General features: G+C 42.4%; 1 protein-coding gene across 3 annotated transcripts in view; it reads left to right on the top strand.

Annotated features, from left to right (window-relative positions):
- SLC24A2 (solute carrier family 24 member 2) overlaps window positions 1-20,370 on the top strand; it is a 241,757-nt gene that overhangs the window by 164,526 nt on the left and 56,861 nt on the right. For 2 of the 3 annotated variants that reach the window (XM_032635591.1, XM_032635590.1), the window contains exon 4: window positions 7,120-7,170. The exons of the other annotated variant lie outside the window; for it this stretch is intronic. In XM_032635591.1, coding sequence (XP_032491482.1) covers window positions 7,120-7,170 — 51 coding nt within the window. The remainder of the gene's footprint in view (window positions 1-7,119; window positions 7,171-20,370) is intronic. 3 annotated transcript variants of the gene reach the window in all.

Raw genomic sequence — 20,370 nt, 5'->3', positions numbered from 1 at the left:
CCTGATTTTAAACCAAAGATTACAAATTGCTGGGCCAAATATGACCCAGAGTGTTTTTGGTTTTTTTTAATTTGGAATTAGTTGCCAACATTTAAATCAGGAATTTTCACATAAAACTCCGGATCTCTGGCTTCCCTTGAATAATCAGATCTATCAGCACTGTAACTGCCTTCCCCCATGGAGTGGGAGCTGACTGGCTGCTGCCCCTCTTTAGACATGCACTGGCCAGTTTTCCATAATCCTCACCACTCCCTATTGTCGTCCCCAGTCCACTTTCTCACCTACACACCTGGCCCCTGTGGTTCATTGGTGCTTTATCAGAATGCTGCTGTGCTCCAGACACTGGGCCAGCTGCTGGGGATCTTTCTGACCCCTGATTTGGCCACCAATGTAGTGTCAGTATTTCCTAGTGACTGGGGCTGATATCAGCAGATGGACATCAACAAGGAGATACATGTAGAAAGTGAGGGAGATAAGAACAACAGCAGTAACAAACCAGTGTGTCTGGGTTTGCAGGAAGCTTGAAAAGGAAGAGTGAGTATTTCATGAAGGGGCTGGATTCAGAGGACATGAAAATCAGGTGATAATTGTCTAAGAGGTGGTGTGTGTGTATGTACATAAATCCTACTTGACACTCAATAGCTGATGGAGGGTTACCCACAAGTTCAGCCCTTTGTTTTCATTTGGAAAGTTCTTGCCTTGCTTCCAAAAGCCTAAGTGAGAGGTTTTAAACTCATAGAAGAAAAAGAAGCACTCGTTAGCATAGTTTGGAAGAGCTGAATATGAAAAGAACTCCATAGGGCAAAACCACCTCTGTTTATACCTTGTATATGACATAGATGTTTTACCACATGTTGGGTACAGCTGTCCCCAGGTAACCGTGTATTCAGGAGCCTCTTAGGGAAGTTTAACACACAAATATCATTCCCCCACAGACTGTTAAGCAGAGCTTCTGCAATGAGTCAGTACTTTAAAAGCTTTTTTTGATTGAGAATTTGAATCTGAAGGTTAAAATATTCCTTTTCTTCTGACTTGAGTCTGAAGTGAGAATATGGTTGTTTCCTCACTTAACCTCAATCTCTTAAAGTTTTATTTTTTTAGTTAAAACAAAATTACTTGCCTTGACATGAACACTTGATATAAAAGAATAATGACCAAAGAAAGCCTTTTAATGGAAAGCAATTAATTTCAGTGGTCCATGCAGCCCTTTTTTAGGTAAAATCAAACAAAAAGCTTTAAATTGGGTTATATTAGAAATATCTTTTAACTCGGAATACTTTTTTGTCTGCGCTAGGTCTTCATTGCTGCGCATGGGCTTTCTCTAGTTGCAGCGAGCGGGGGCTGCTCCTCGTGGTGGTGCGTGGGCTTCTCGTTGCAGTGGCTTCTCTTGTTGCGGAGCACAGGCTCTAGGCGCATCGGCTTCAGTTGTTGTGGCGCACGGGCTCAGTAGTTGTGGCTCACAGGCTCTAGAGCGCAGGCTCAGTAGTTGTGGCGCATGGGCTTAGTTGCTCTGCGGCATGTGGGATCTTCCCGGACCAGGGCTCGATCCCGTGTTGCCTGCATTGGCAGGCGGATTCTTAACCACTCTGCCACCAGGGAAGCCTATACATGTTTTTTTTTTTTTGATGAAAAATTTTCACACAGGAATAGAAGAGAAGCAAGATCAACCCACATACCCTGCAAGAAACTTAAAAATTGTATAGATCTACAAATATAAATGTTACGTTTGTAGGGAGTGAACAGAAAATGACAAATACACAACTCTCGTACTATTCATTCACAAAACTTCAATAATGAAAATAAATTCACAAATTAAAAAAAAAAGAAAGGAAACCATCTCAGGCTAAAATGTTAATACTGCCAAACATGGTTCTGGAAGTTAGCCAGGGCAGCCTTTCATTAAACTGAAAGTTTTCCTTTTGACAGTCTTCCTTGTGTTTAAGATGTCTAGTGGGGGTTGTTGACTTGCAGACATTGAGCATTGACATTGACATTGGTGCCCACCCGCAGAGATAATTAGAGTTTGATAGGATCTAACAACCTCATGCTGGGCTGAAATAGATACTCCTGTTGGAACTTCGGCAGACAATGAAGAGAGGTACCAATTATTAAGGATGCCTCTGCCACCCAGCACAAAGTGCTATAGAGACATGTTCTTATCTGATCCTCCAAAAACCCTCCTGAGAATAGGTGTTGATTGCTCTTGTCCCCATTTTACTGAAGAAGAGACTAAGGTGCAGAGAGGATCACCCAGTTCATAAGTAGTAGAACCAAGCTTTGAATTAGCTTTCTTATCTGTCTCACTCAGAAGTACTCTTTTTTTTTTTAGTTTCGTTTATTGAGGTATAGTTGATTTACAATGTTGTGTTAATTTCTACTCTACAACAAAGTGATTCAGTTATACATATATATAAATTCTTTTTTATATTCTTTTCCATTATGGTTTATCACAGGATATTGAATATAGTTCCCTGTGCTGTATAGTAGGACCTTGTTGTTTATCCATTCTGTATATAAGAGTTTGCATCTGCTAATCCCAACCTCCCAAGCCATCCCTCCCCCACCCCACCCCCTGAACTTTGATAGTGATATTATGGTATCAGCAGTCCAGAAGCCTTAGACATCAGTGCCTGCCTTCCTCACTTCAGCAAGTCCAGGGAAGTTCAACAAACCAAAGCATCCTAAACCTCACTGTTATTTGGGAACTGTGCATTTATATGCTTCGTTTAGGAAATGCGAGGAGAGCATGTGATATGAGAAAAGCTCTGTTCTAGTTGGGAGAGATCCAAAGAGGAATCCAAAGAGGGTCTCAGCCTCCAACATGTGGAGAGACAGTCTTGTGTGCAGATATTAGAAGGAAAGGTGCATAGGTCCAAAGCTGGAACATGGTGGTCAGATGAATGAAGGCTCTGCTTTTTACATCCTGTTCCAATGGTTACGCTCCATGTTTTGACATTCCCCATAGATCTGAGAGTAGAAGGGCAGGACTGACGAAGAAATTTCTTTCTAATTCTAGCCCCAGCAAAGCAAAATATCTTTTATTGTTTGGCAACAAATAGCTATTTTAAACTTCTATAAGTACTGTTGAATTAGTTTTAACAGACTAAACCCGTGTAAAATACCAAGTTCTCTAAGTGTTCTGCTCCATGTCCCATAGGTTCTCTTTCACTCTTCTTGGTGATGCTTGCAATAATGAAGCTGCCCATTACCGATTGCTTAGTGGGTATTATTATCTCATCTACTCTTCACCACAACTTTGTGGCGTAGATATAGTCACGCCACTTTACAGCTGAGGACAGACACTAAGGCTCAGAGAGGTAAATTTGCTCAAAGTCACACAGCTAATAAGTGGCAGATCTTGGGTTCAAACCTATACCCTGGCTTCAAAGCCTATGTTCTTAACTTCTATTTGCTACTGAAAATAATCCTTTCATGGATGTGATGTAATCTGGTATCTGTACACACCTCCTTGATAGGTATTAGACAGCTTTACCAAGAAACTACTGTCTGTTGTTTAGAAACCTTAATTTTTAGATCTTCAAACTCAGTTCAAACCGGTATCAAAAATAAAGCAGCTCTTTGATTTAAGAAAACAAACAAGTTAATCATTTTTTTCCATTAACCAACACTTAATAAATACTTGCTCTCACTGATTTCTCTACCTCTATTCTTCATTCTAACAAAATGAATTCAGCATAGATGCTTCTGTTGACTTTCTGTTGTATACGTCAGAATTTTGAGGCCTGAAAAGTGAGAAGTCACTTTTCTGCTGCTCCTGTCTGGGGAGATTTGCTGAGAAAAGGGTTAAGAATGCCAGAGGCTTCAAAAGTAGAGCTGAGAAGGTCAACATTGGAAGGAGAAATCTGTGTCCATGCCCTTTTTAAGAAAGGAAAAAATTGGGAGCCCAAAACACTAGTTCTTATTCAGATTCTTTGAGACTAAAGACAAGATCCTTCCCTTGACTTGTCAACCAAGAAATATGGACAAGAATTCAGAGGTACCTTAAAGCCAGGTGATGACGTTGCTAAAAAGACCTGAGAGGAAGTGGACAGAGGAATGACAAAAGGTTCAAGCCCTCCTAGAGGTCTGGGAGCTTGGGTGCCTGTGGACCCAGCTGTCCAACTAGCATGAGCGAGTGTGGGCACCATTTAAGACAGCATTCCCAATCGGCTCATGGGCTCATCTCAAACACCAACCACTGGGTTCTGGAATTTGTCTTAGGCTGTATGTCTTCTTAGAGAAATGTTACGTAGAAGAGGCACCAGGTGGTACCCAGCATGATATTCACTGCTGATTCATCCCTCTTCCAGTCCTGGCTGCCTCTTGCTCAGCTGACGTAATGGAAGTCGCTCAATGGTACTAAACAGCAGCCTCTTGAATCCCCCCACTTCTCCCTCTCATCCCAAAGAATCTCAGCTTGGATTGGGCGCAGTTCGAATCTTAATCCAACGGTGCTAAAGGTGCCCTGGCTACTGTCCATGGGGAGTGTGCTGACTGGAGGCCATTGCCCCTTCCGGGTGAGTTTTCGTTCATGCCTCTCAGGCCACTTTCCATGAGGTGTCCATGGTATGTGGGACACCAGCCAGGTGCGTGATGCGCTCTGGCTTATGGATGCAAGTCATGTTTGCCCTAGTCGCATGTCACACTCCTCTTCCTACACCCCCTGAGCCCCTGGTTCAAGGAAGGGAGGCACCAGCTCTCGGAGATGCTGTCCCACCAGCCCCAGGATGCCGCCCTGACCATTTGAAAGCGTTGAGGTGCTGAGTTCACCGTCTCACCATGCCATTGCTGTCAGTGTTAAAAACTTCATTCCAGTAGGCTGGTTTCCTTCACATTCTTGCGTGCCCTTTCTTTAGTAAGCAACAAACATGGTTCCCTTCACTTGGGCAAATATTGTTCCCTTGCCCTCCTAGCTCACTGTGCTTTAAGTTGCTACATCACCTGTTGTTATTCAGCCCTTCACTGCTCTTATTCTTTCTCTTCCACCACCTTTAGCCTCCTTTTTTATATGTTTTGTCCCGTTCTTGTCCCCCTGCCCCAGTCCTCATTCAAGGAAGCAGCTGAGAAGCAATCTAGGTATTGCCACAGCAGCAAGGATGTGTGACCTTTGTCAGTCACCCACAGATCCAATTTCGACTATGTAAAAATAAATTAATTAAAGAATATGATTGTATTTATTTATACCTGGCTCCACGAGAGAGGAGGTAAAAAATATCACATCTGCCACAAGCAGATGTTTGAAAGTTTCGGATTGAGACATGAAGACCAGTGTGTGCCTACAGAGAGGTTGCATCTCAAAAGACAAAAATGCAATAATGTATCTTCATTGTGTAGAATATGGTTTACACACAACTTTGCAAACACAGAGCTGCCCACGTTCTGTTTCCTCGGCAGGTAAAGAGAATGCCAGCTGCTTATTCTACTGCTTTACCTCAGGGAAAGAGTAGAGGTTACAAAAAAATTAGTTGGCTGATATAATTCATCAATTTACTGCAAGGTTATACAAACACACACACACAAATACAAAAGCATAGATTATGTGTAAAGCCACCATGAACATGTGTTTTAATATTTATGAAGGTATTTGGATCATTTTAAAATCCCATACTTGTGCAATGTCATATATGTAATAGACTACTCTTCTTAAAATACCAGAAAAAAAAATTTTCTACAGAAGGCAATCCCCAGAAGTCATTTTTTTTTAAAACTTCCTTGTTTTTACACAAAATTCAATTTCTTATTGAAGCACTTGCATCCTTTGTCGTGTATCTAACAAAATCCAGAAAAGGCAGGTTTTTGCAGAAACATAAAGATGAGGTGATCTTTCTCCCCAAAGCATAATTTTGTGTTGGTGTGTTAAAATAGCTTTAGGTAAAATTTTAGGCACATGGGGAAAGGATATATATAGAATGTGTATAATATAAGCAGAAGAATATTTATTATTGTGTTTTAAGCTAAACCCTTTTGTACACAAAACCCATCAGTTATTAGTTCATTCACATGTGAATTTTTAGCAGTCAACCAAGTTAATGAGCCATGGAAGCATTCTGCAGAATCACAGGAATATCTCTTGAGTGTCATTAATTTCTTGAATTTTTATTGGGAGAGTGTTGTTATGACCAGGGAAAATATTTCTAACCTGCTCACAATGATGCTTCAAAAAACCTGGAATTTTCAGATGAACAAGAATGAAAGTTTCTATTTTAGAACTGAAGTAAGAAAACAGAAATGGTGCGTCCCCACCCCCTCCGTCCCTCCACCCAAGCTGCCACTTCCACCAGGTGACTCAGAAGAGCTTGCTTTCCGCCCGTGGTTTCCATTACAGCCGAGTCCTTTGGTGAGCTGCACCCAGGAGATTGCCTCCTGGCCCCTGCAGTCTACACAGCAGCAGACAATGCCCTGAGCTGGGAGTTGTGGCTGCTCTGTCACCTGTCTGGGCCATGTGCCCTTCCCTGGGAATACGCCTCCCCCTTCCTCCCAAAGCTTTCAACGCCTTTCCCATCCCCCGGCCCTTCCCCCCCACAACACACACCAAAGCATGCTGCACCCATGGTACTCAGTGCTTTCTGTCTAAAGTACAAGATTAGAAATGAAAGGGAAGTTTAGAACCTGGTTTTTTATTGGGGATTTTCCCAGGTAGCCTTCCTTACTAATCTCTAAGAAGTAGTTCTATTGGAGAAAAGCTGTGAAATGAACTCCTGGGACTGCTGTTCCATGGCAAGGAATCCTGGTATCTACAAGCCTCAGTGGGTCTGGGCATTGTCCTTGTCCAGCCCTTTCTCTTGGAATGTCACGTCTAAAAATTATAGGCCTAGGCTGGACCTGGTGTGAAGATATCCTTGCCAAGTATTTGTTTCATCAGATGTTAAAATAACTGTGTCCTATTCTGGAATGCAGGGCAAGTCCTACCCCCGGTGGAATAATATATTTTAAGTGATTTCTGAAAGTGGGTCGTGAAAGCCATCCGCCACATGGCCCATGTTTGCACATCTCTATATAGTTACAGTTGCAGAATTTGACAGTGTAACTCTGAATCTGATTAATTGAGAATGTGTAAAAACAAAGTTCTTGCATTACAGCTCGTTCCTTATCTTTGTGTCTTTTACTGTGATGTTGTAGAACTTGGATCATATGGAAAACTAAAATATTATGACACAATGACTGAAGAAGGTAAGAATGATTTCCGAATTGTATGCACTGGCTTTTTTTTTCATTTATGGTGTCTGTGGCTTGCCCATTTTTTTTTAAACTTTTTATCCCCCTCTTTGCATGACTTCAGTGACATTGTGTGTTTTTATTATTCTTTCCACATTTTCGTCTAGTTTTTGCCATCGTGTTGGTTTGGAATTGGAGACGTGCAATACCATGAGCAATCATGTTATTCCATTCAAACGATCCAAACCATCTCAGTTGTGTAACACAGTCAGAGAAATGGTGTCAGCAACATAAGCACAGGCCCACACCCACTGGGTCATCATTATTTCCTCCATGTGCTCACAACATATAGAAACACATCCAACCAATACTCTTCTTTTAATATGCCCCAGTTTCAGAGGAGGGGAGGTTCTGGTAATATTCTGATTTATGCAAAGGAATGAGCGATCTAAAGGAACCACTAGGCCCCAAACCAGTCGGAGACCTGTTTCTGATGCAGAGGGCCGTGTAGGCTCATGTCCTTAGCTGTCACAGTCCCTGTTAACTCACCCAAGAGAGGCCAGGGCCACCATTCCAGCCAGTGGGATTGTATATATTGGGATTCACACTCCGTGAGATTGGACGTATCGTTTTAACCATTTCCCCTGAATAAGTGAAGTCTGGCAGAAACTTCTTTTTCAGTGTATCTACTGATGAATTCCAGGCTCTGTCCCAGAGCACGGCCTTGCCCCAGTCAGAATGACTTTTCTGAATAAGTGCACCACGGAACAGCAATTTGAGAATTTTTGCGTTCTTGTAAAGGGAGTTGTTCTCTTGCCCTATCTCTCACACATACCTCCGCCTTTTGACTAATAAATAATATTTGTAAGTTATGAAAACATTTGGAGTTTTCCCGTGAGTTTTACACTGATATTGACAAGAAATCAAAAGGTACCCTAGAAGGGGAATCAGTTAATTTTATCCTTCAACATGAGAGAAACTCCCCGAAGTGTTGTATATCTTATTTTCAGCTTCTAGTATTTCTGAGTTGCCTTAGCTTGCCAGAGACCTCCTAGTTGCTTTGCAGGAAGCAGGACATCCGACAGCCCTCGGTAAGAGCAAGCCCTTTCCAGCCCCTCCCCACTCTGGCTTCTGCGCTGTACCCGGGCCCTTCTCTGCGGCTGTCTCTGTGCTTTCAGTTAACCACTGTGATGTTTTCTAAAGCAGCAGGCCACAGTAAGGATCTCAGACTGGGCTCTGTTGTAGCCCAGGGCCCTCCCAACAACCTGGGGAAATGCAGGCCCTTGGGCAGTGAGAGCCCCAAAGGCAGAAAGCTACCTATGAGAATCAGTATTCCACCACCGCGGGGCTAGAAAGAGCAACCTGTACCTTAAAGGAAGGCTCCTGTCCCGGCTGTTATTTTTAGTTCGTGTCTTCAAACCACTTTGATTGTTCTTGGTGATTGGCTTGGGAAGCCAAAGGTTTGGGCCTCACTGATTTTATAATTCGATTCGGGAGTCTCACAGCCCTCAGCCTCGGCCTCATGGCTTGGGCAGCTGGTGGGTTTGTTACCTTCTACCTGAGCAGTGACGACCCCTCACTTTTCTCTCCTTCCTCCATCCTGTCCTCTGCCTTCTGCCCTTAGCTTCCTGTGGCCAGAGCAGCTTCTGGCTCTCTGTTGCCTCAGTTGCCCCTTTTCTCCCTTACTGTTCCCTTCCTTCCTCTTTCCACATCTATTTGAGCAAATGTGGCCATCCGAGTGTTCCCTTAATCTTCCCACGCCAGACAAACCAAGATTATGCGAAGATGCAAAAATGCTACTTCCGAGCTGATGCTACCACTTGCTATCGAACAGCTGGGCTTTCTAGGCAGGGAAACAAAGCCAAAATAATATCTGGAATGAGAAGGCTGACCAGCTTAACAAGATTGTGAAATCTTCGCAAGATTGTGAAATTGTCTTTGGGGGCTCTCGTGGTCACTTTTAACGTTCCTTATCCTTCTCGTGACTGCCCCATTCCTTCATGCGTATCCCTTTGTGCCCCATGCTTAGCTGAAAATTCATCCCTGTTACGGTGATCGCTAATAATAGCTAAGGGAACACTTGAAAAGCATGTTCTATGAGATACTACTTCCAGATCATGTCATTAGGAATTTTGCAACAATTGGGGGAAAAAAAGAAAGCAAGCTTGATTTCATAGTTAAATAAGCAGGAGAGCTTCTGAGTTAAGTTAAATAGATTTCTTTACCACGTGACTTGTCAGAGCCTTCAATACGTACCCGTGCATTGCAGCATATAATAGTAAATCGTATAGAGGGATGGAGTTTGCAGTATTTCCTAGACTTTTTTGGTCAGAGGACCCATTCTTCCACGGAGCCTCTTGTGGAACTCTTTTAGAAATGCTGGTTAAGACATTATCCTTCACCTAGAATAGGAACCTCTGAAAGATTCAGAAGTTTTCTAAACACATAGCAATCCCTCTCAGGCATTCATGGAAAGGATACTTTGGAACAGGAGGTCTCCCTACAGCCCCCTCAGATTATACCCTTTGGCAGCTGCCTCTGTGACAAGCCAGGCCTGGCTTAAACCTAATTCTGGGATTCAACTTAAAAGACGCTCAGTAACCTCAGACCTGGCAACCACCATGCATGACTTCTTCAGATTCTAAAGGGCCTCCCCCCTCTCATTGAAAATAATAGCAATAACTGTGATATATATCACTTCCATGTTGTACAGTTTAAGTAGATATAATAAAGGTGAAGATGTTATGGGCGATAGGGGACTAGTATAGCCTTCAGGAAATATCCCCCTCCATTTGAGCATTTCTTTTCACAATTTTAGAAATGTGACTAGCCCTTGACAGGGCTTTATTGTAATTGCCCACGTGACTAGTCATTATTTGTAACTGTTTCCAGAGAGAGCTCTGGATGTTGCGTGACATCAGCTACTTGCAATGAGGCCTGTTTTATTTTTATTCCCTAAAGTGGATTAAATGGAAAGATGAATTATATATGCCACCCCCTGTCCTAAGAGAAATGGTGTGACGATTTCCTCAATATAGAGAATTGTCCAGCACAGATTCAGTTTATTATTTTAAGCACCTACTGCATGCAAGTGATTCTGCTAGGTGCTTTGTTGAAACACAAGAGTAAAAGGTGGGCAGTTTGCCCCATGGAACTTATAGACGGGGGAGAAATAAAGCACAGCAATCACTGAGCCACCAGGAAGAGAGTGGTAAGTACCACAGGTGCTCAGAAAAAGATGACAGACTATGGGAGAAGGAAAGATTGCTTTCAGCAGGGGACGGGGTGGGGAGGGATTTCGTGGAGAAGGTGATCTTTGACCTGCACCCTAAAAGATCAGTAAATACGGGGTAAATTGGGAAAGGAGGAGTGGTAAGTTCCGAGCCACCCGGCTGAGAGAAGGATGAAAAGAGGGGCCACACCAACCCTTACTGGGTGCCTCCCACCTGCCAGGTGCAGTGCTGTGGGCTTTTTATATATTCTGTGTCATTCACCCCTTGTGATGATCACATAGGTAGATTTTACTGAAGATGAGAAAACCAAAGCCCAAAGAAGTGTTGTATTAGGTGAGGAAATGAGGACACAGAGAAGAAAAGTAATTGGCTCTGGGACTCGTAGATAGTAAGTTGAGATGAGAGACCCGAAGTCGGGACTGTGGCATGCCACACCCTGTCCTCTCAGCTCCACTGTGGTTGCTCCACAAGGTGGAATGAGGAACTGGACAGTTCAGATTGGCTACAGTGTAGGAGTGGGAAGAAAGGCTTGATGGAGACCAGACCATGGGAAAGGTTGAACCACAGACTAAGAATGACAGTGAGCTATTGACTGAAACATGGCCCCCCTACTGGAACACTTTACCAGTAAAGTGTTACTTTAATAAAACAATCTATTTACTCTCAGACACTGGACAAAAGCATAACATTTTTTGTAAAATTTGCACCTCCCCTCGGAGCCCTTTCCCTCCCTCCCTTGTCTTCAGGTGCCCAGAACATAAATGGGAACAGCTCCCTGGGCCACACCCAACTCCCTCTCCCACCCCGAGCCAATCAGAATTTTATCCACTCACTCATTCATTCCCTAACGTATTCTTTCAGCAACACTCAGTATGGACCAGGCACTAGACTGGGTGCAGGGCCTGTGGAGATGAAAGACAGTGCTTCTCCTGAAGAATTCACGCTCTAGTGGGAGACGTAGGCAGAGAGATGAGTAGCGTGATGGGCAGAGCCGAGGTGCCAGGGGAGCCCAATGGAAATGAGCGCAGGCTTCTCAGAAGGGGCCACGTCTCCACTGCCTCATTCCTGCCTGCCAAGGTGATGACTCTCCCACCAGCCACCTGATTCTAGTGTGTTCACTTGATGATAGCTGAGCACCTGCCTCTGTATGAGTCATGTTCCTAGACTTGATAGATTTGTGAGCTTCACTCCTCCCAAAGACTCTATTTCCCTCTGTAACAAGATGTTTCCAAGGATACAAACAAATGACTCCAGGGGTAGTCTTTTGGTGACCTCAGATCCCCCTACATGGGCATCCATCCCTTTATCTCCTCATGGGGTGATACTGAATATTCTTGGAAGAGCAATCTCCGATTTTTACCTAATGTCAATAACCCAGAGTTTAACACTACTATATATAAAATAGATAAACAACAAGGACCTACTATATAGCACAGGGAACTGTATTCAATATCTTGTAATAACCTATAATGGAAAAGAATCTGAAAAAGAATATATATACACGTACATATTCACATGTACATGTATAACTGAGGTGTACACTTTGCTGTACACCTGAAACTAACACAACATTGTAAATCAACTATACTTCAGTTAAAAAATAAATAAATAACCCATAGTTTATTTCTCATCTGAAGACACCCAAATTTCATACCATTATCACTCCAGAACATCCTCAATAAATTGAACTTGGCTTCCTTACTAAAGTTACTTTAAGGGGGCTTCCCTGGTGGCGCAGTGGTTGGGAGTCCACCTGCCAATGCAGGGGACACGGGTTCGTGTCCCGGTCCGGGAGGATCCCACATGCCGCGGAGCGGCTGGGCCCGTGAGCCATGGCCGCTGAGCCTGCACGTCCGGACCCTGTGCTCCGCAACGGGAGAGGCCACAACAGTGAGAGGCCCATGTACCGCAAAAAAAAAAAAAAAAAAAAAAGTTACTTTAAATGAAAATGTAGAAAGTTAGTTCAAAAGAAAACAAACTCGTGTGATGGAACAGAGACATTCAAAGGAGAGATGCCTTTCCACCAGTGGCAATATACACAACTAATCATTTCTGCTCTTTGGAGATAAACATTCACAGAGACATGTAGGTAGGTAGGTAAACAGAAATCCTGACTAAGGATACTTTGCAAAGATGCAATGTATTGTCCTAAACTCGTTGCCATTTAACAGAAGCCATTTCTAGAAAAATAATTTCTCCACTTATTTAAAAATCGATCTTTGTTCATTTGTATAAGGAAAAAAGAAGATAGAAAAGTTTGTTGTAATATCAAAGGCAAAAATAATCTTTTCCTTAATGAAATTAAGGCTAGTTTCATGGCAACCTATTGGCAACCTCTTTACCAAGCTGAGAAACTAATAATGTCTTATGTGAATCATGGTTTCCTCAATTAGTCATGTGGCTGAGTTTTGAAAACCCACATTATTTCAAAGAAACAGAAGCACCCTAAGGTTACATAGCCAGTCATTTGATGTTCTTAACTGCAGTGAAATATTCCAGTTCTTTCTCAAAGAGAAATTGAATTTTGGAGTACTATTCAACAGTAGTTTCCATTGCCCAAGAGGTATCCTCTGAAAATGTAGTCCTAAAACAGGTCCTTGGTGCTATCTGTGGCCTTCACATTATATTTTAATCCTGGCTTTGAATGGATGAGACTGTGTTGTATACCCTGATATATCAAGCAGGATAGTTTCAGCTCTATATAGCAGAAAATCCAGATTAACAGTGGTTTAAATCAGATGGAAGTATATTTCTCTCTCAAGTAAAAGAGGTCCAGAGGCAGGCTGTACATGGCTGATACGGAAGCTTCACAGTAATCCTAGACCCCAACTCCTTCCATCCTTCTTCTTCACCATCCTAATATATGACTTTCAACTTCAAGGGCACCTCATGGTCCAATATGGCTGCCACTGCAGCTCCAGCCATCGCATCTGTATTCCAGGAAGGAGGAAGGGCCAAAATTATTTTCCCCAGCTGTTTTGTCTTCCTTTATAAGGAGGCTTCCTTTTAGACCCTCCCAGTAAGATCTGTCCAAAACTCAGTTACATGCCTACACATAGTTCAAGGAAGCTTGGAAATGTAGTATGTTAAGCTGAGTGATTTGCTAGCTCCAATAATTCAGATATTATGTCATTAGGAAATGAAAAAGGAATAGATATTGATAGGCAACTTGCAGTCTCTCCACAACAGAGAAATATCACTTTCATATAACTGTATGTTGTTGGGGAGGACTGAGACCAGAGCAAGCTCTGTGAGGAAGGTTGAGAGCTCATGCTAAGTTTGAGATGCCTATGGAACATCCTAATGGAGATGTGGAGAAAGTGGAATTGTAGTCTGGAGCTTGGGAGAGAAGTCAGGGCTATAGATGTAGATTTGAAAGTCGTAAAAATATAGGTATCATTTAAAGCTACAGAACTGGATGAGAATACCTAGCCAATCAATAGGAAAGAGGAGGCCAAGGACTGAGCCCTGGGGACTCTAAAGTGTAGGGTCTGGGAAGAAGGGAGACAGCCCAGCAAAGGAGACTGTGGTGGGCAGAGGACCAGGAGAGAATGGCATCCCAGAAGCCAAGGGAAGAACTTGTTCTAAAGGAGGGGCATAAAAAGGTGATGGCATCAATGAATTGACCAGTGAGATCAAAGAATTTTTGTAATAGAAAGATAAAAGAGTTATAGACAGAACGTGAGATGTTTCCAGTCAGGAGTTTGGACGTGGTGGAGTTATTGCTAGTGACAAAGTCTAAGGTCTAACTGCAGGAGTGGATGGATGAGGTGAGCTGGAGGAAAGGGCAGCTGGAAGCGAGTAGGTGAGGGCGGTGAGGAACCAAGTGTTGCAGGGCTCACCACGTAAGAGTTACTGTGGATGGTAACACGAGTAATGGTGGAGAGAAAAAGAGTGAACTGGGTTCTCATATATTCAGGAAAGAGGGAAGGATGACTTGGAAGTCGTTTGGGGTATAGGTGGTAGAGTTTATTGGCCTGGGCTTCAAAGAAGGACAGAGAAATGATCTATAAGTGGTAAGGTAGGAGGAATGGAATGTGGGCACTTGGAGAGACAAGTAGTGTCACTTTCAAAGGCCACAGGAGAAAAAGGGCTATCAGGAAACAGCTATGTTTCAGTTGGAACAAAAAGACAACGTTCATAGAAGAGGTTAAGACATAAGAGATTTACCGATGGCAGGGCTGGGAGGTTGAGTCAGTCCAGGGATTTTCAGAGCCACTTGGTGATAAGCATCTCGATGGTGATGGATGGTGCTGAAGTGAACAAGGATGTAGCATGGGATGGGAACAACCTAACAATGTTTTCAAAGGTCTTCCTAGAGCCTCTTTCTTGCAATTGGTTGCATGGGAAGTTTGCAGTGATAAAGTGGGGTCTATCTTTCCAGGAGAGAGGAGCTCTGGGGAATCCCCCTGAGCCCAGCTTGGAGTGGGGAAGGTTGAGGAAGGAGATCAGCTTCCTTAATGCAGGGAGAGAGCGTTCAGTCCAGCACAGGAGGACCTTTCTTACAGACATGGCCAAAGATGGGATGGCCTGTCTCAGACAGGAGTGAGTCTCCCATCTCTGGAGAAGCCAAAGAAGCCTCCATCAGAAGGATGTTCAGATAATGGACACCTTGATGCCCCTTCCAGTCCCACGTCCAAGATTCTGTCCTGGTGCCTTTATTAAGTGTGATGGCAGACATTTTGGGTTTGCAGTCTACCTTTAAGATTAACTTGATCTTGCATTTTGATTAAGCTGCCACCAAGATTGTGGTAGGTATGTTCCTGGGTCATAGCATCTGGAATAAAAGGCTTGTGTATTAGTTGATCCATTTCACAGCCAAACTCTTTATTAATGTGGTTAAATACAGCAAATAGTCCGTTAGATAGTTCCTGTGGAATAGACCCTTAAAAGAACAACAACCCACCCCCCAAAAAAATCCTATATTCTTAGTTACAAATCTAAACTTTTACCACAGTAGAAATTTTAAATTGCAAATTAATTTTAACTATTCTTTTTTTATTATAAAATCATTACATGTGCACAGAGGTAAAAAGCAAACATTACATAAGGAAAGATAATAAAAGTGAGTCCCCCTTTTACCTCAGGTTCCATTCATTCCTTAGAGTTAACCACTTTTATCAGTTTTTTAACATATTCTCTTTTCTTCTATGTACTGTTCTATACCTGGCTTTTGTTTATTAATATGTCTTGAAGATATCTCCGTATTAGCACTTTTTTACTTTCCTCATTCCTTTTTAGCAGTTGCATAGTATTCCACTGCCCGGCTCTTCCCTAGTGGGTTTGATTAGTCCCCTGTTGATGAAGATTTAGGATATTTCCATTTTTGTTCATTTAGTTATTACGGTGCTACATGAGCATCTTCTTTGCCCATATAATAAACTCTACTGAATAGAAGATATAAATAAAGATATAAAATAAATGTCTGGAAATAGAAATGACAGATCAGAAGACATACCCACTTCAGACTTTGAATGATAGTGCCAAATTGCCCTTCAAAGGCATTGCACCAATTTACACTCCTAGTAACAGTGAAGGAGCAAGCCTTAAACGACAAATTTAAATAAATTCTTTGAACAGAGATTCAAACTGACTTCATTCCAAAGCGGATAAGCCTTCATAATGTAACTACCTTCTCATGTTCTCATTGCTAAACCTGACTTTTTACCAAAGTTGATTGAAAGCCAGGGTGCAGTTCTGATGGAAGTCCTTGTCCTTTCTAAATGCAATGACAAGGCAATTCCTCCCACACAGAATATCCAATTTCCACTGCAGCATGTACTTTCTTGCCTCAAGGCCATGGATATCCCTATAGAAAGTCCAAGAAGTACACTGCAGGTTAACTTTCTCCCTTCTGGTTACCAATGAGGGCACCCTCTGTTGTGCACAGACACCATTTCCAGCACCATGTTATGTTTCATTCATTCCAGGTTTATGGTTTAACTCATTCGGTCCAACTTTCCATAACCACACAATTTTTCTGGGCACCTGAACAGATGCTGTCTGTTAAGGCTGAGCCTTCTCCAAAAAAACAGATTGAACTCATCAGTTATTAACCACATTACTTTTTAGAGATGTATTCTTACAAGTCTCTCCCTGGGGCTGGATCTTAGGAAGACAGCAGCCTAGTGTGTGTACATAACCGAACTAATCAGCTAGTAACCTGTATCAGATCTCTCAGAAAGACCAAACCAGCTGTGTGGGTAAATCCACGGTCTTCCTGAAAACCAGGACCAAGGAAGTCTTCTCATTAGAATACATCCAGCTCCTCAAACTTCATTGCATCTTATTTTCATGATCTAAACTGTCAGCAGTAAAAGCAGAAAGATTGGACTTGGCAAGTAAAGGCAGACTTTGCCACATTGCATATGTAGAAGGTGTTAAGTGGCAGCAGAAGGCAAACCGTGGATGCTTTTTTTTTGTCTATTTCTGACATCTTCAGAACTGAAAATGTTAAGTTCTCCTTCATCAGTCAAACTTGAATACTGTTATTATAAATTAATAATATAATTTCCCGCCCCCATGAAACTTTCTCTTTAAAAAAAAAAAAGTGGGAATTTGTTATACCAGGAGGTTGGCATGTTCAATTAAGCACGGTAAGTTTCTCTTTTGATTAGATCTGAAATGAACTGAAGTATCTCATTTTAGTCATGGGCCACTAAGCCTTCAGTCCCATTTAGTTAAGAACCCACGGCAGGTGCCGGCACTTCTGTTGCAAACCCACGATTTACAGGCACCAGTTTACCATGTAAAGTTGAGGATTCAGAAAAAATAGAACATAAGAATTCAAGTTAACTGACAATCTGCAGACACATGAAATCCAAGTGACAGGAGAGGATGGGTGTACGTGAAACTGTGGCTGCTACAGAATAAAATCTTTCCCTTTATGCCAAGATAAATAACTGGGTAATATATAGGCTTATCATAAGGAAGAGCTATTTCGTTACATTCTGTTTTTTATATACAAGTCAGAGTAACCGTTCAACACATATTTATTGAGCACCTACTATTTGCCAAGTGCTGTGAACAAATCAAAACTCTGCCCAAATGAATACACCAATGTCACAGCCCATTTGCAGAGAGACATACCCAAGATACAGGCTTTGACAACCTGATTCCGAGGAGCTCTTTTCCACCCCTTAGGTGGCAATGGGGCTGGATGCTGGCAAATCTTGGATCTGAAGCATGCCTGGGTAAAGTGATTCTTTATTCGTTTACCTCTTAGATATCCACAGGGTGCGAGGGATGGGAGCAGGGGAAAGAGGTTCAAGCCTTCTATCCGACAGCCCCTCCCTGGCTCAGAGCTCCAAAGCTGAGATCAGACAAACCCCTTTGAGGATGTTTGTGTGTGAGCCATTTGTATCTGTGTATATGAGATAGAAAGGTCCAGAAAATTAAGTTCCTTAAATAATAAAACAGGCGACCCAAAATGATGAAGAACAGTAACTCCCAAGCCGTGTCAGCCTCGACTAAGGTCAGTAAATTGGCTTCTTGCCTGAAACATTGTAGTTTGCTATCTGATACCTGCTGCGAGTTTTTTGGTCTGTAAAATTCCAATTTTGCCTGAACTTGATTAGGTTATCTTTTTTTTTTTTTTTAAAGAGAGTCTCAAAATAGACAAACATTCATTGTAAACACTATTAGACTTTGGAGATTTAATCACAACATTAACTGGGAAGAGAGTCTGGTGAGTTTCCTGTGATGTGTTTCTGGATCTTCCTTCTTTCTCTCCCCTGGAAAAGAATGTAAACTTCAAATAGATTTGCATACAGCAAGAACTCCAAGCATCCCTCTCTCTCTCTCTCTCTCTCTCTCTCTCTATCTCTCACTCACACACACACACACACACACACACACACACACACACCACACAAGGTTCCCTTTGTTGTTTGTGTTAATGTTATGTTCATAAACACTTACTGGGGACCAGCCTACGAAGTAAGTACTGGGGGGACAGATGAAAAGCAGCATGCCTGCCTTGAGGGGCCCACAGGCCAGTTGGAGAGAGGGTCAGTAAAACACCTCTGAGGCTCTATGATAACTGCCATGACAGCATCAGTATCAAAGTGGTGTTATAAATTACCAAGGTGCCTTGCCAGCCCAGGAAAGGGACTCGGGGGGAAAAGCTTCCTGAAAGATGAGATGCCTAAAGCAGAGTCTTAAGAAGGAGTAAGACAAGAAAAAATAACCGGGGAGCATTCCAAGCCATATGAAGGGTAAATTAGAAGGAGGCAGGTCGGCAATGTGATTAAAAGCTGGGAGACCAATTCAGAAGCTGTAGCCAACATCCAGGCTGGAAAGGTTGGATCTAAAGTGTTCAAAGGTAGACTCAAAAGGACTTGGCAGCTAATTGGATATGGGGGAGAGGGAGACCTCTAAGGTGGCTAGAAAACACTGGGAGTGAGGAAATCACCAACAGAAAATACAAGCAGAAGAGCAGATTCCTAGGAAGGAAAACAATGTATGGAAGTTTGGGGCATGTTGAGTTTAACCATCAGAGGGACTTCCCAGTGAAGGTGTTCAGAAGTCCATTGGATGAGAGCATCTGGGCCAGAGATCTGAATGTGGGAATCGTCACTATCCAGGCAGTGGTCCACTGGGTCCCTTGGGAGAATGTGAGGTGTGAGGAAGAGGGAGCAAGGAGGGGCCCCTGAGGAGTGCTGACACTTAAGGAGCACTCTCGGGACTCCTTGAAAATCAAAGAGGATTTTGAGGAGGGGAGTGAGGAATATCAGATGCCACTGAGAGATCCAGGCAAGTGGAGGTGAAAAGTGGCCACGGGTGGGTTCAGTGGAGCAATGCTGACAAATGGCAGATGCAGAGTTAAGAAATGACCGAAGGAACCATAAGGACACAGAGGCACCAGCACAGACTGATCTTTCCAGAGGCTTGTCCATGAAGAGAAGGCAAGAGAGAGCGGTGCCCGCAGGAAACCTGAAGTGAAGGGAAAAGTTGCCACATTGAAAGACTTAAGCTTGATTATATACTGAGGGGAAAGGGAAGGATTGAGGATAAGATGACTGGTTAGGCAGAGTCCCTGAAAAGGCAGGAAATTGGGATAAAGGACAAATTTTCAACCTTTAAGATACCAACTTTTGAAACACATTGGAAATCTTCCAAAATATTTAGGAAGACACTCTCATATTTCCAACGATAAGGTGACCCCGTCAGGAGAGATGATGTAGAACCAACTCACATGTAGACAGAACTGTGCTTTACTTGTGACTCCAAAGGTCATTGTTACAGAGAATTATTTTTAAAAGCCTTAATGAGGAAATCAGCCTGCTTCATTTCATTATATGATGGGTTTGGCCACTTGAGATACGATTATGTAAATATTCTTATTAATTACAAAAACTAGTCCTGTGATTATATCTATAAATATAACTACAATTAAATTATGTTCATCATCTTTATTATGTGGTCCATTCACAAAATATTTATAAAGACACTTTACAAACTACTTTATTACAATACTAGCTTAATTTCCATTATTGTCAATGTAATTTTACAATAAGTGGTTTTACATGATGTTTCACAAAAATTAGAGGAAATAATTTAGAGGTTGTACCTCAAAAGTAGATTTAAGAACAAGTAAGTAAACTCTATGATCTTGGTGTTTTTGTGCAGGACGAGAATATTATTTTTAATATTTTGCTTTTAAGAATAAAAGTCAGGTCAGATCCAAGAGGAGTTTATTCCTTCAAGCTGCTAGGTAGTGTCTTGTATCTTAGAACTTTCACTATTCTCTGAGTTTCCATGCCCTCCCGAGAAGGCACACACCATCAGAGCGTGAATCTCAAGTCCTTGTTTCTTGTCTCTCTGGCTCCGGGCTGTGAACTCTACAAGGGCACCCACCAGCTGGATCTTATTACCAAATGTTGCCTGATTCATAGCACAGTCTTAGTTAATATTTGCAGAGTAGAAGATTGTGACTTGTACTGACTTGGAAGAAAAGCTGACTTCCCAGGGGAGCTAATAT

Source organism: Phocoena sinus, chromosome 6 (assembly GCF_008692025.1).
Source record: "Phocoena sinus isolate mPhoSin1 chromosome 6, mPhoSin1.pri, whole genome shotgun sequence".
Classification (NCBI taxonomy): Eukaryota; Metazoa; Chordata; class Mammalia; order Artiodactyla; family Phocoenidae; genus Phocoena; species Phocoena sinus.
The sequence above is the reverse complement of the archived record's forward strand: the minus strand, read 5'-3'. Positions and strand labels throughout refer to the sequence as shown.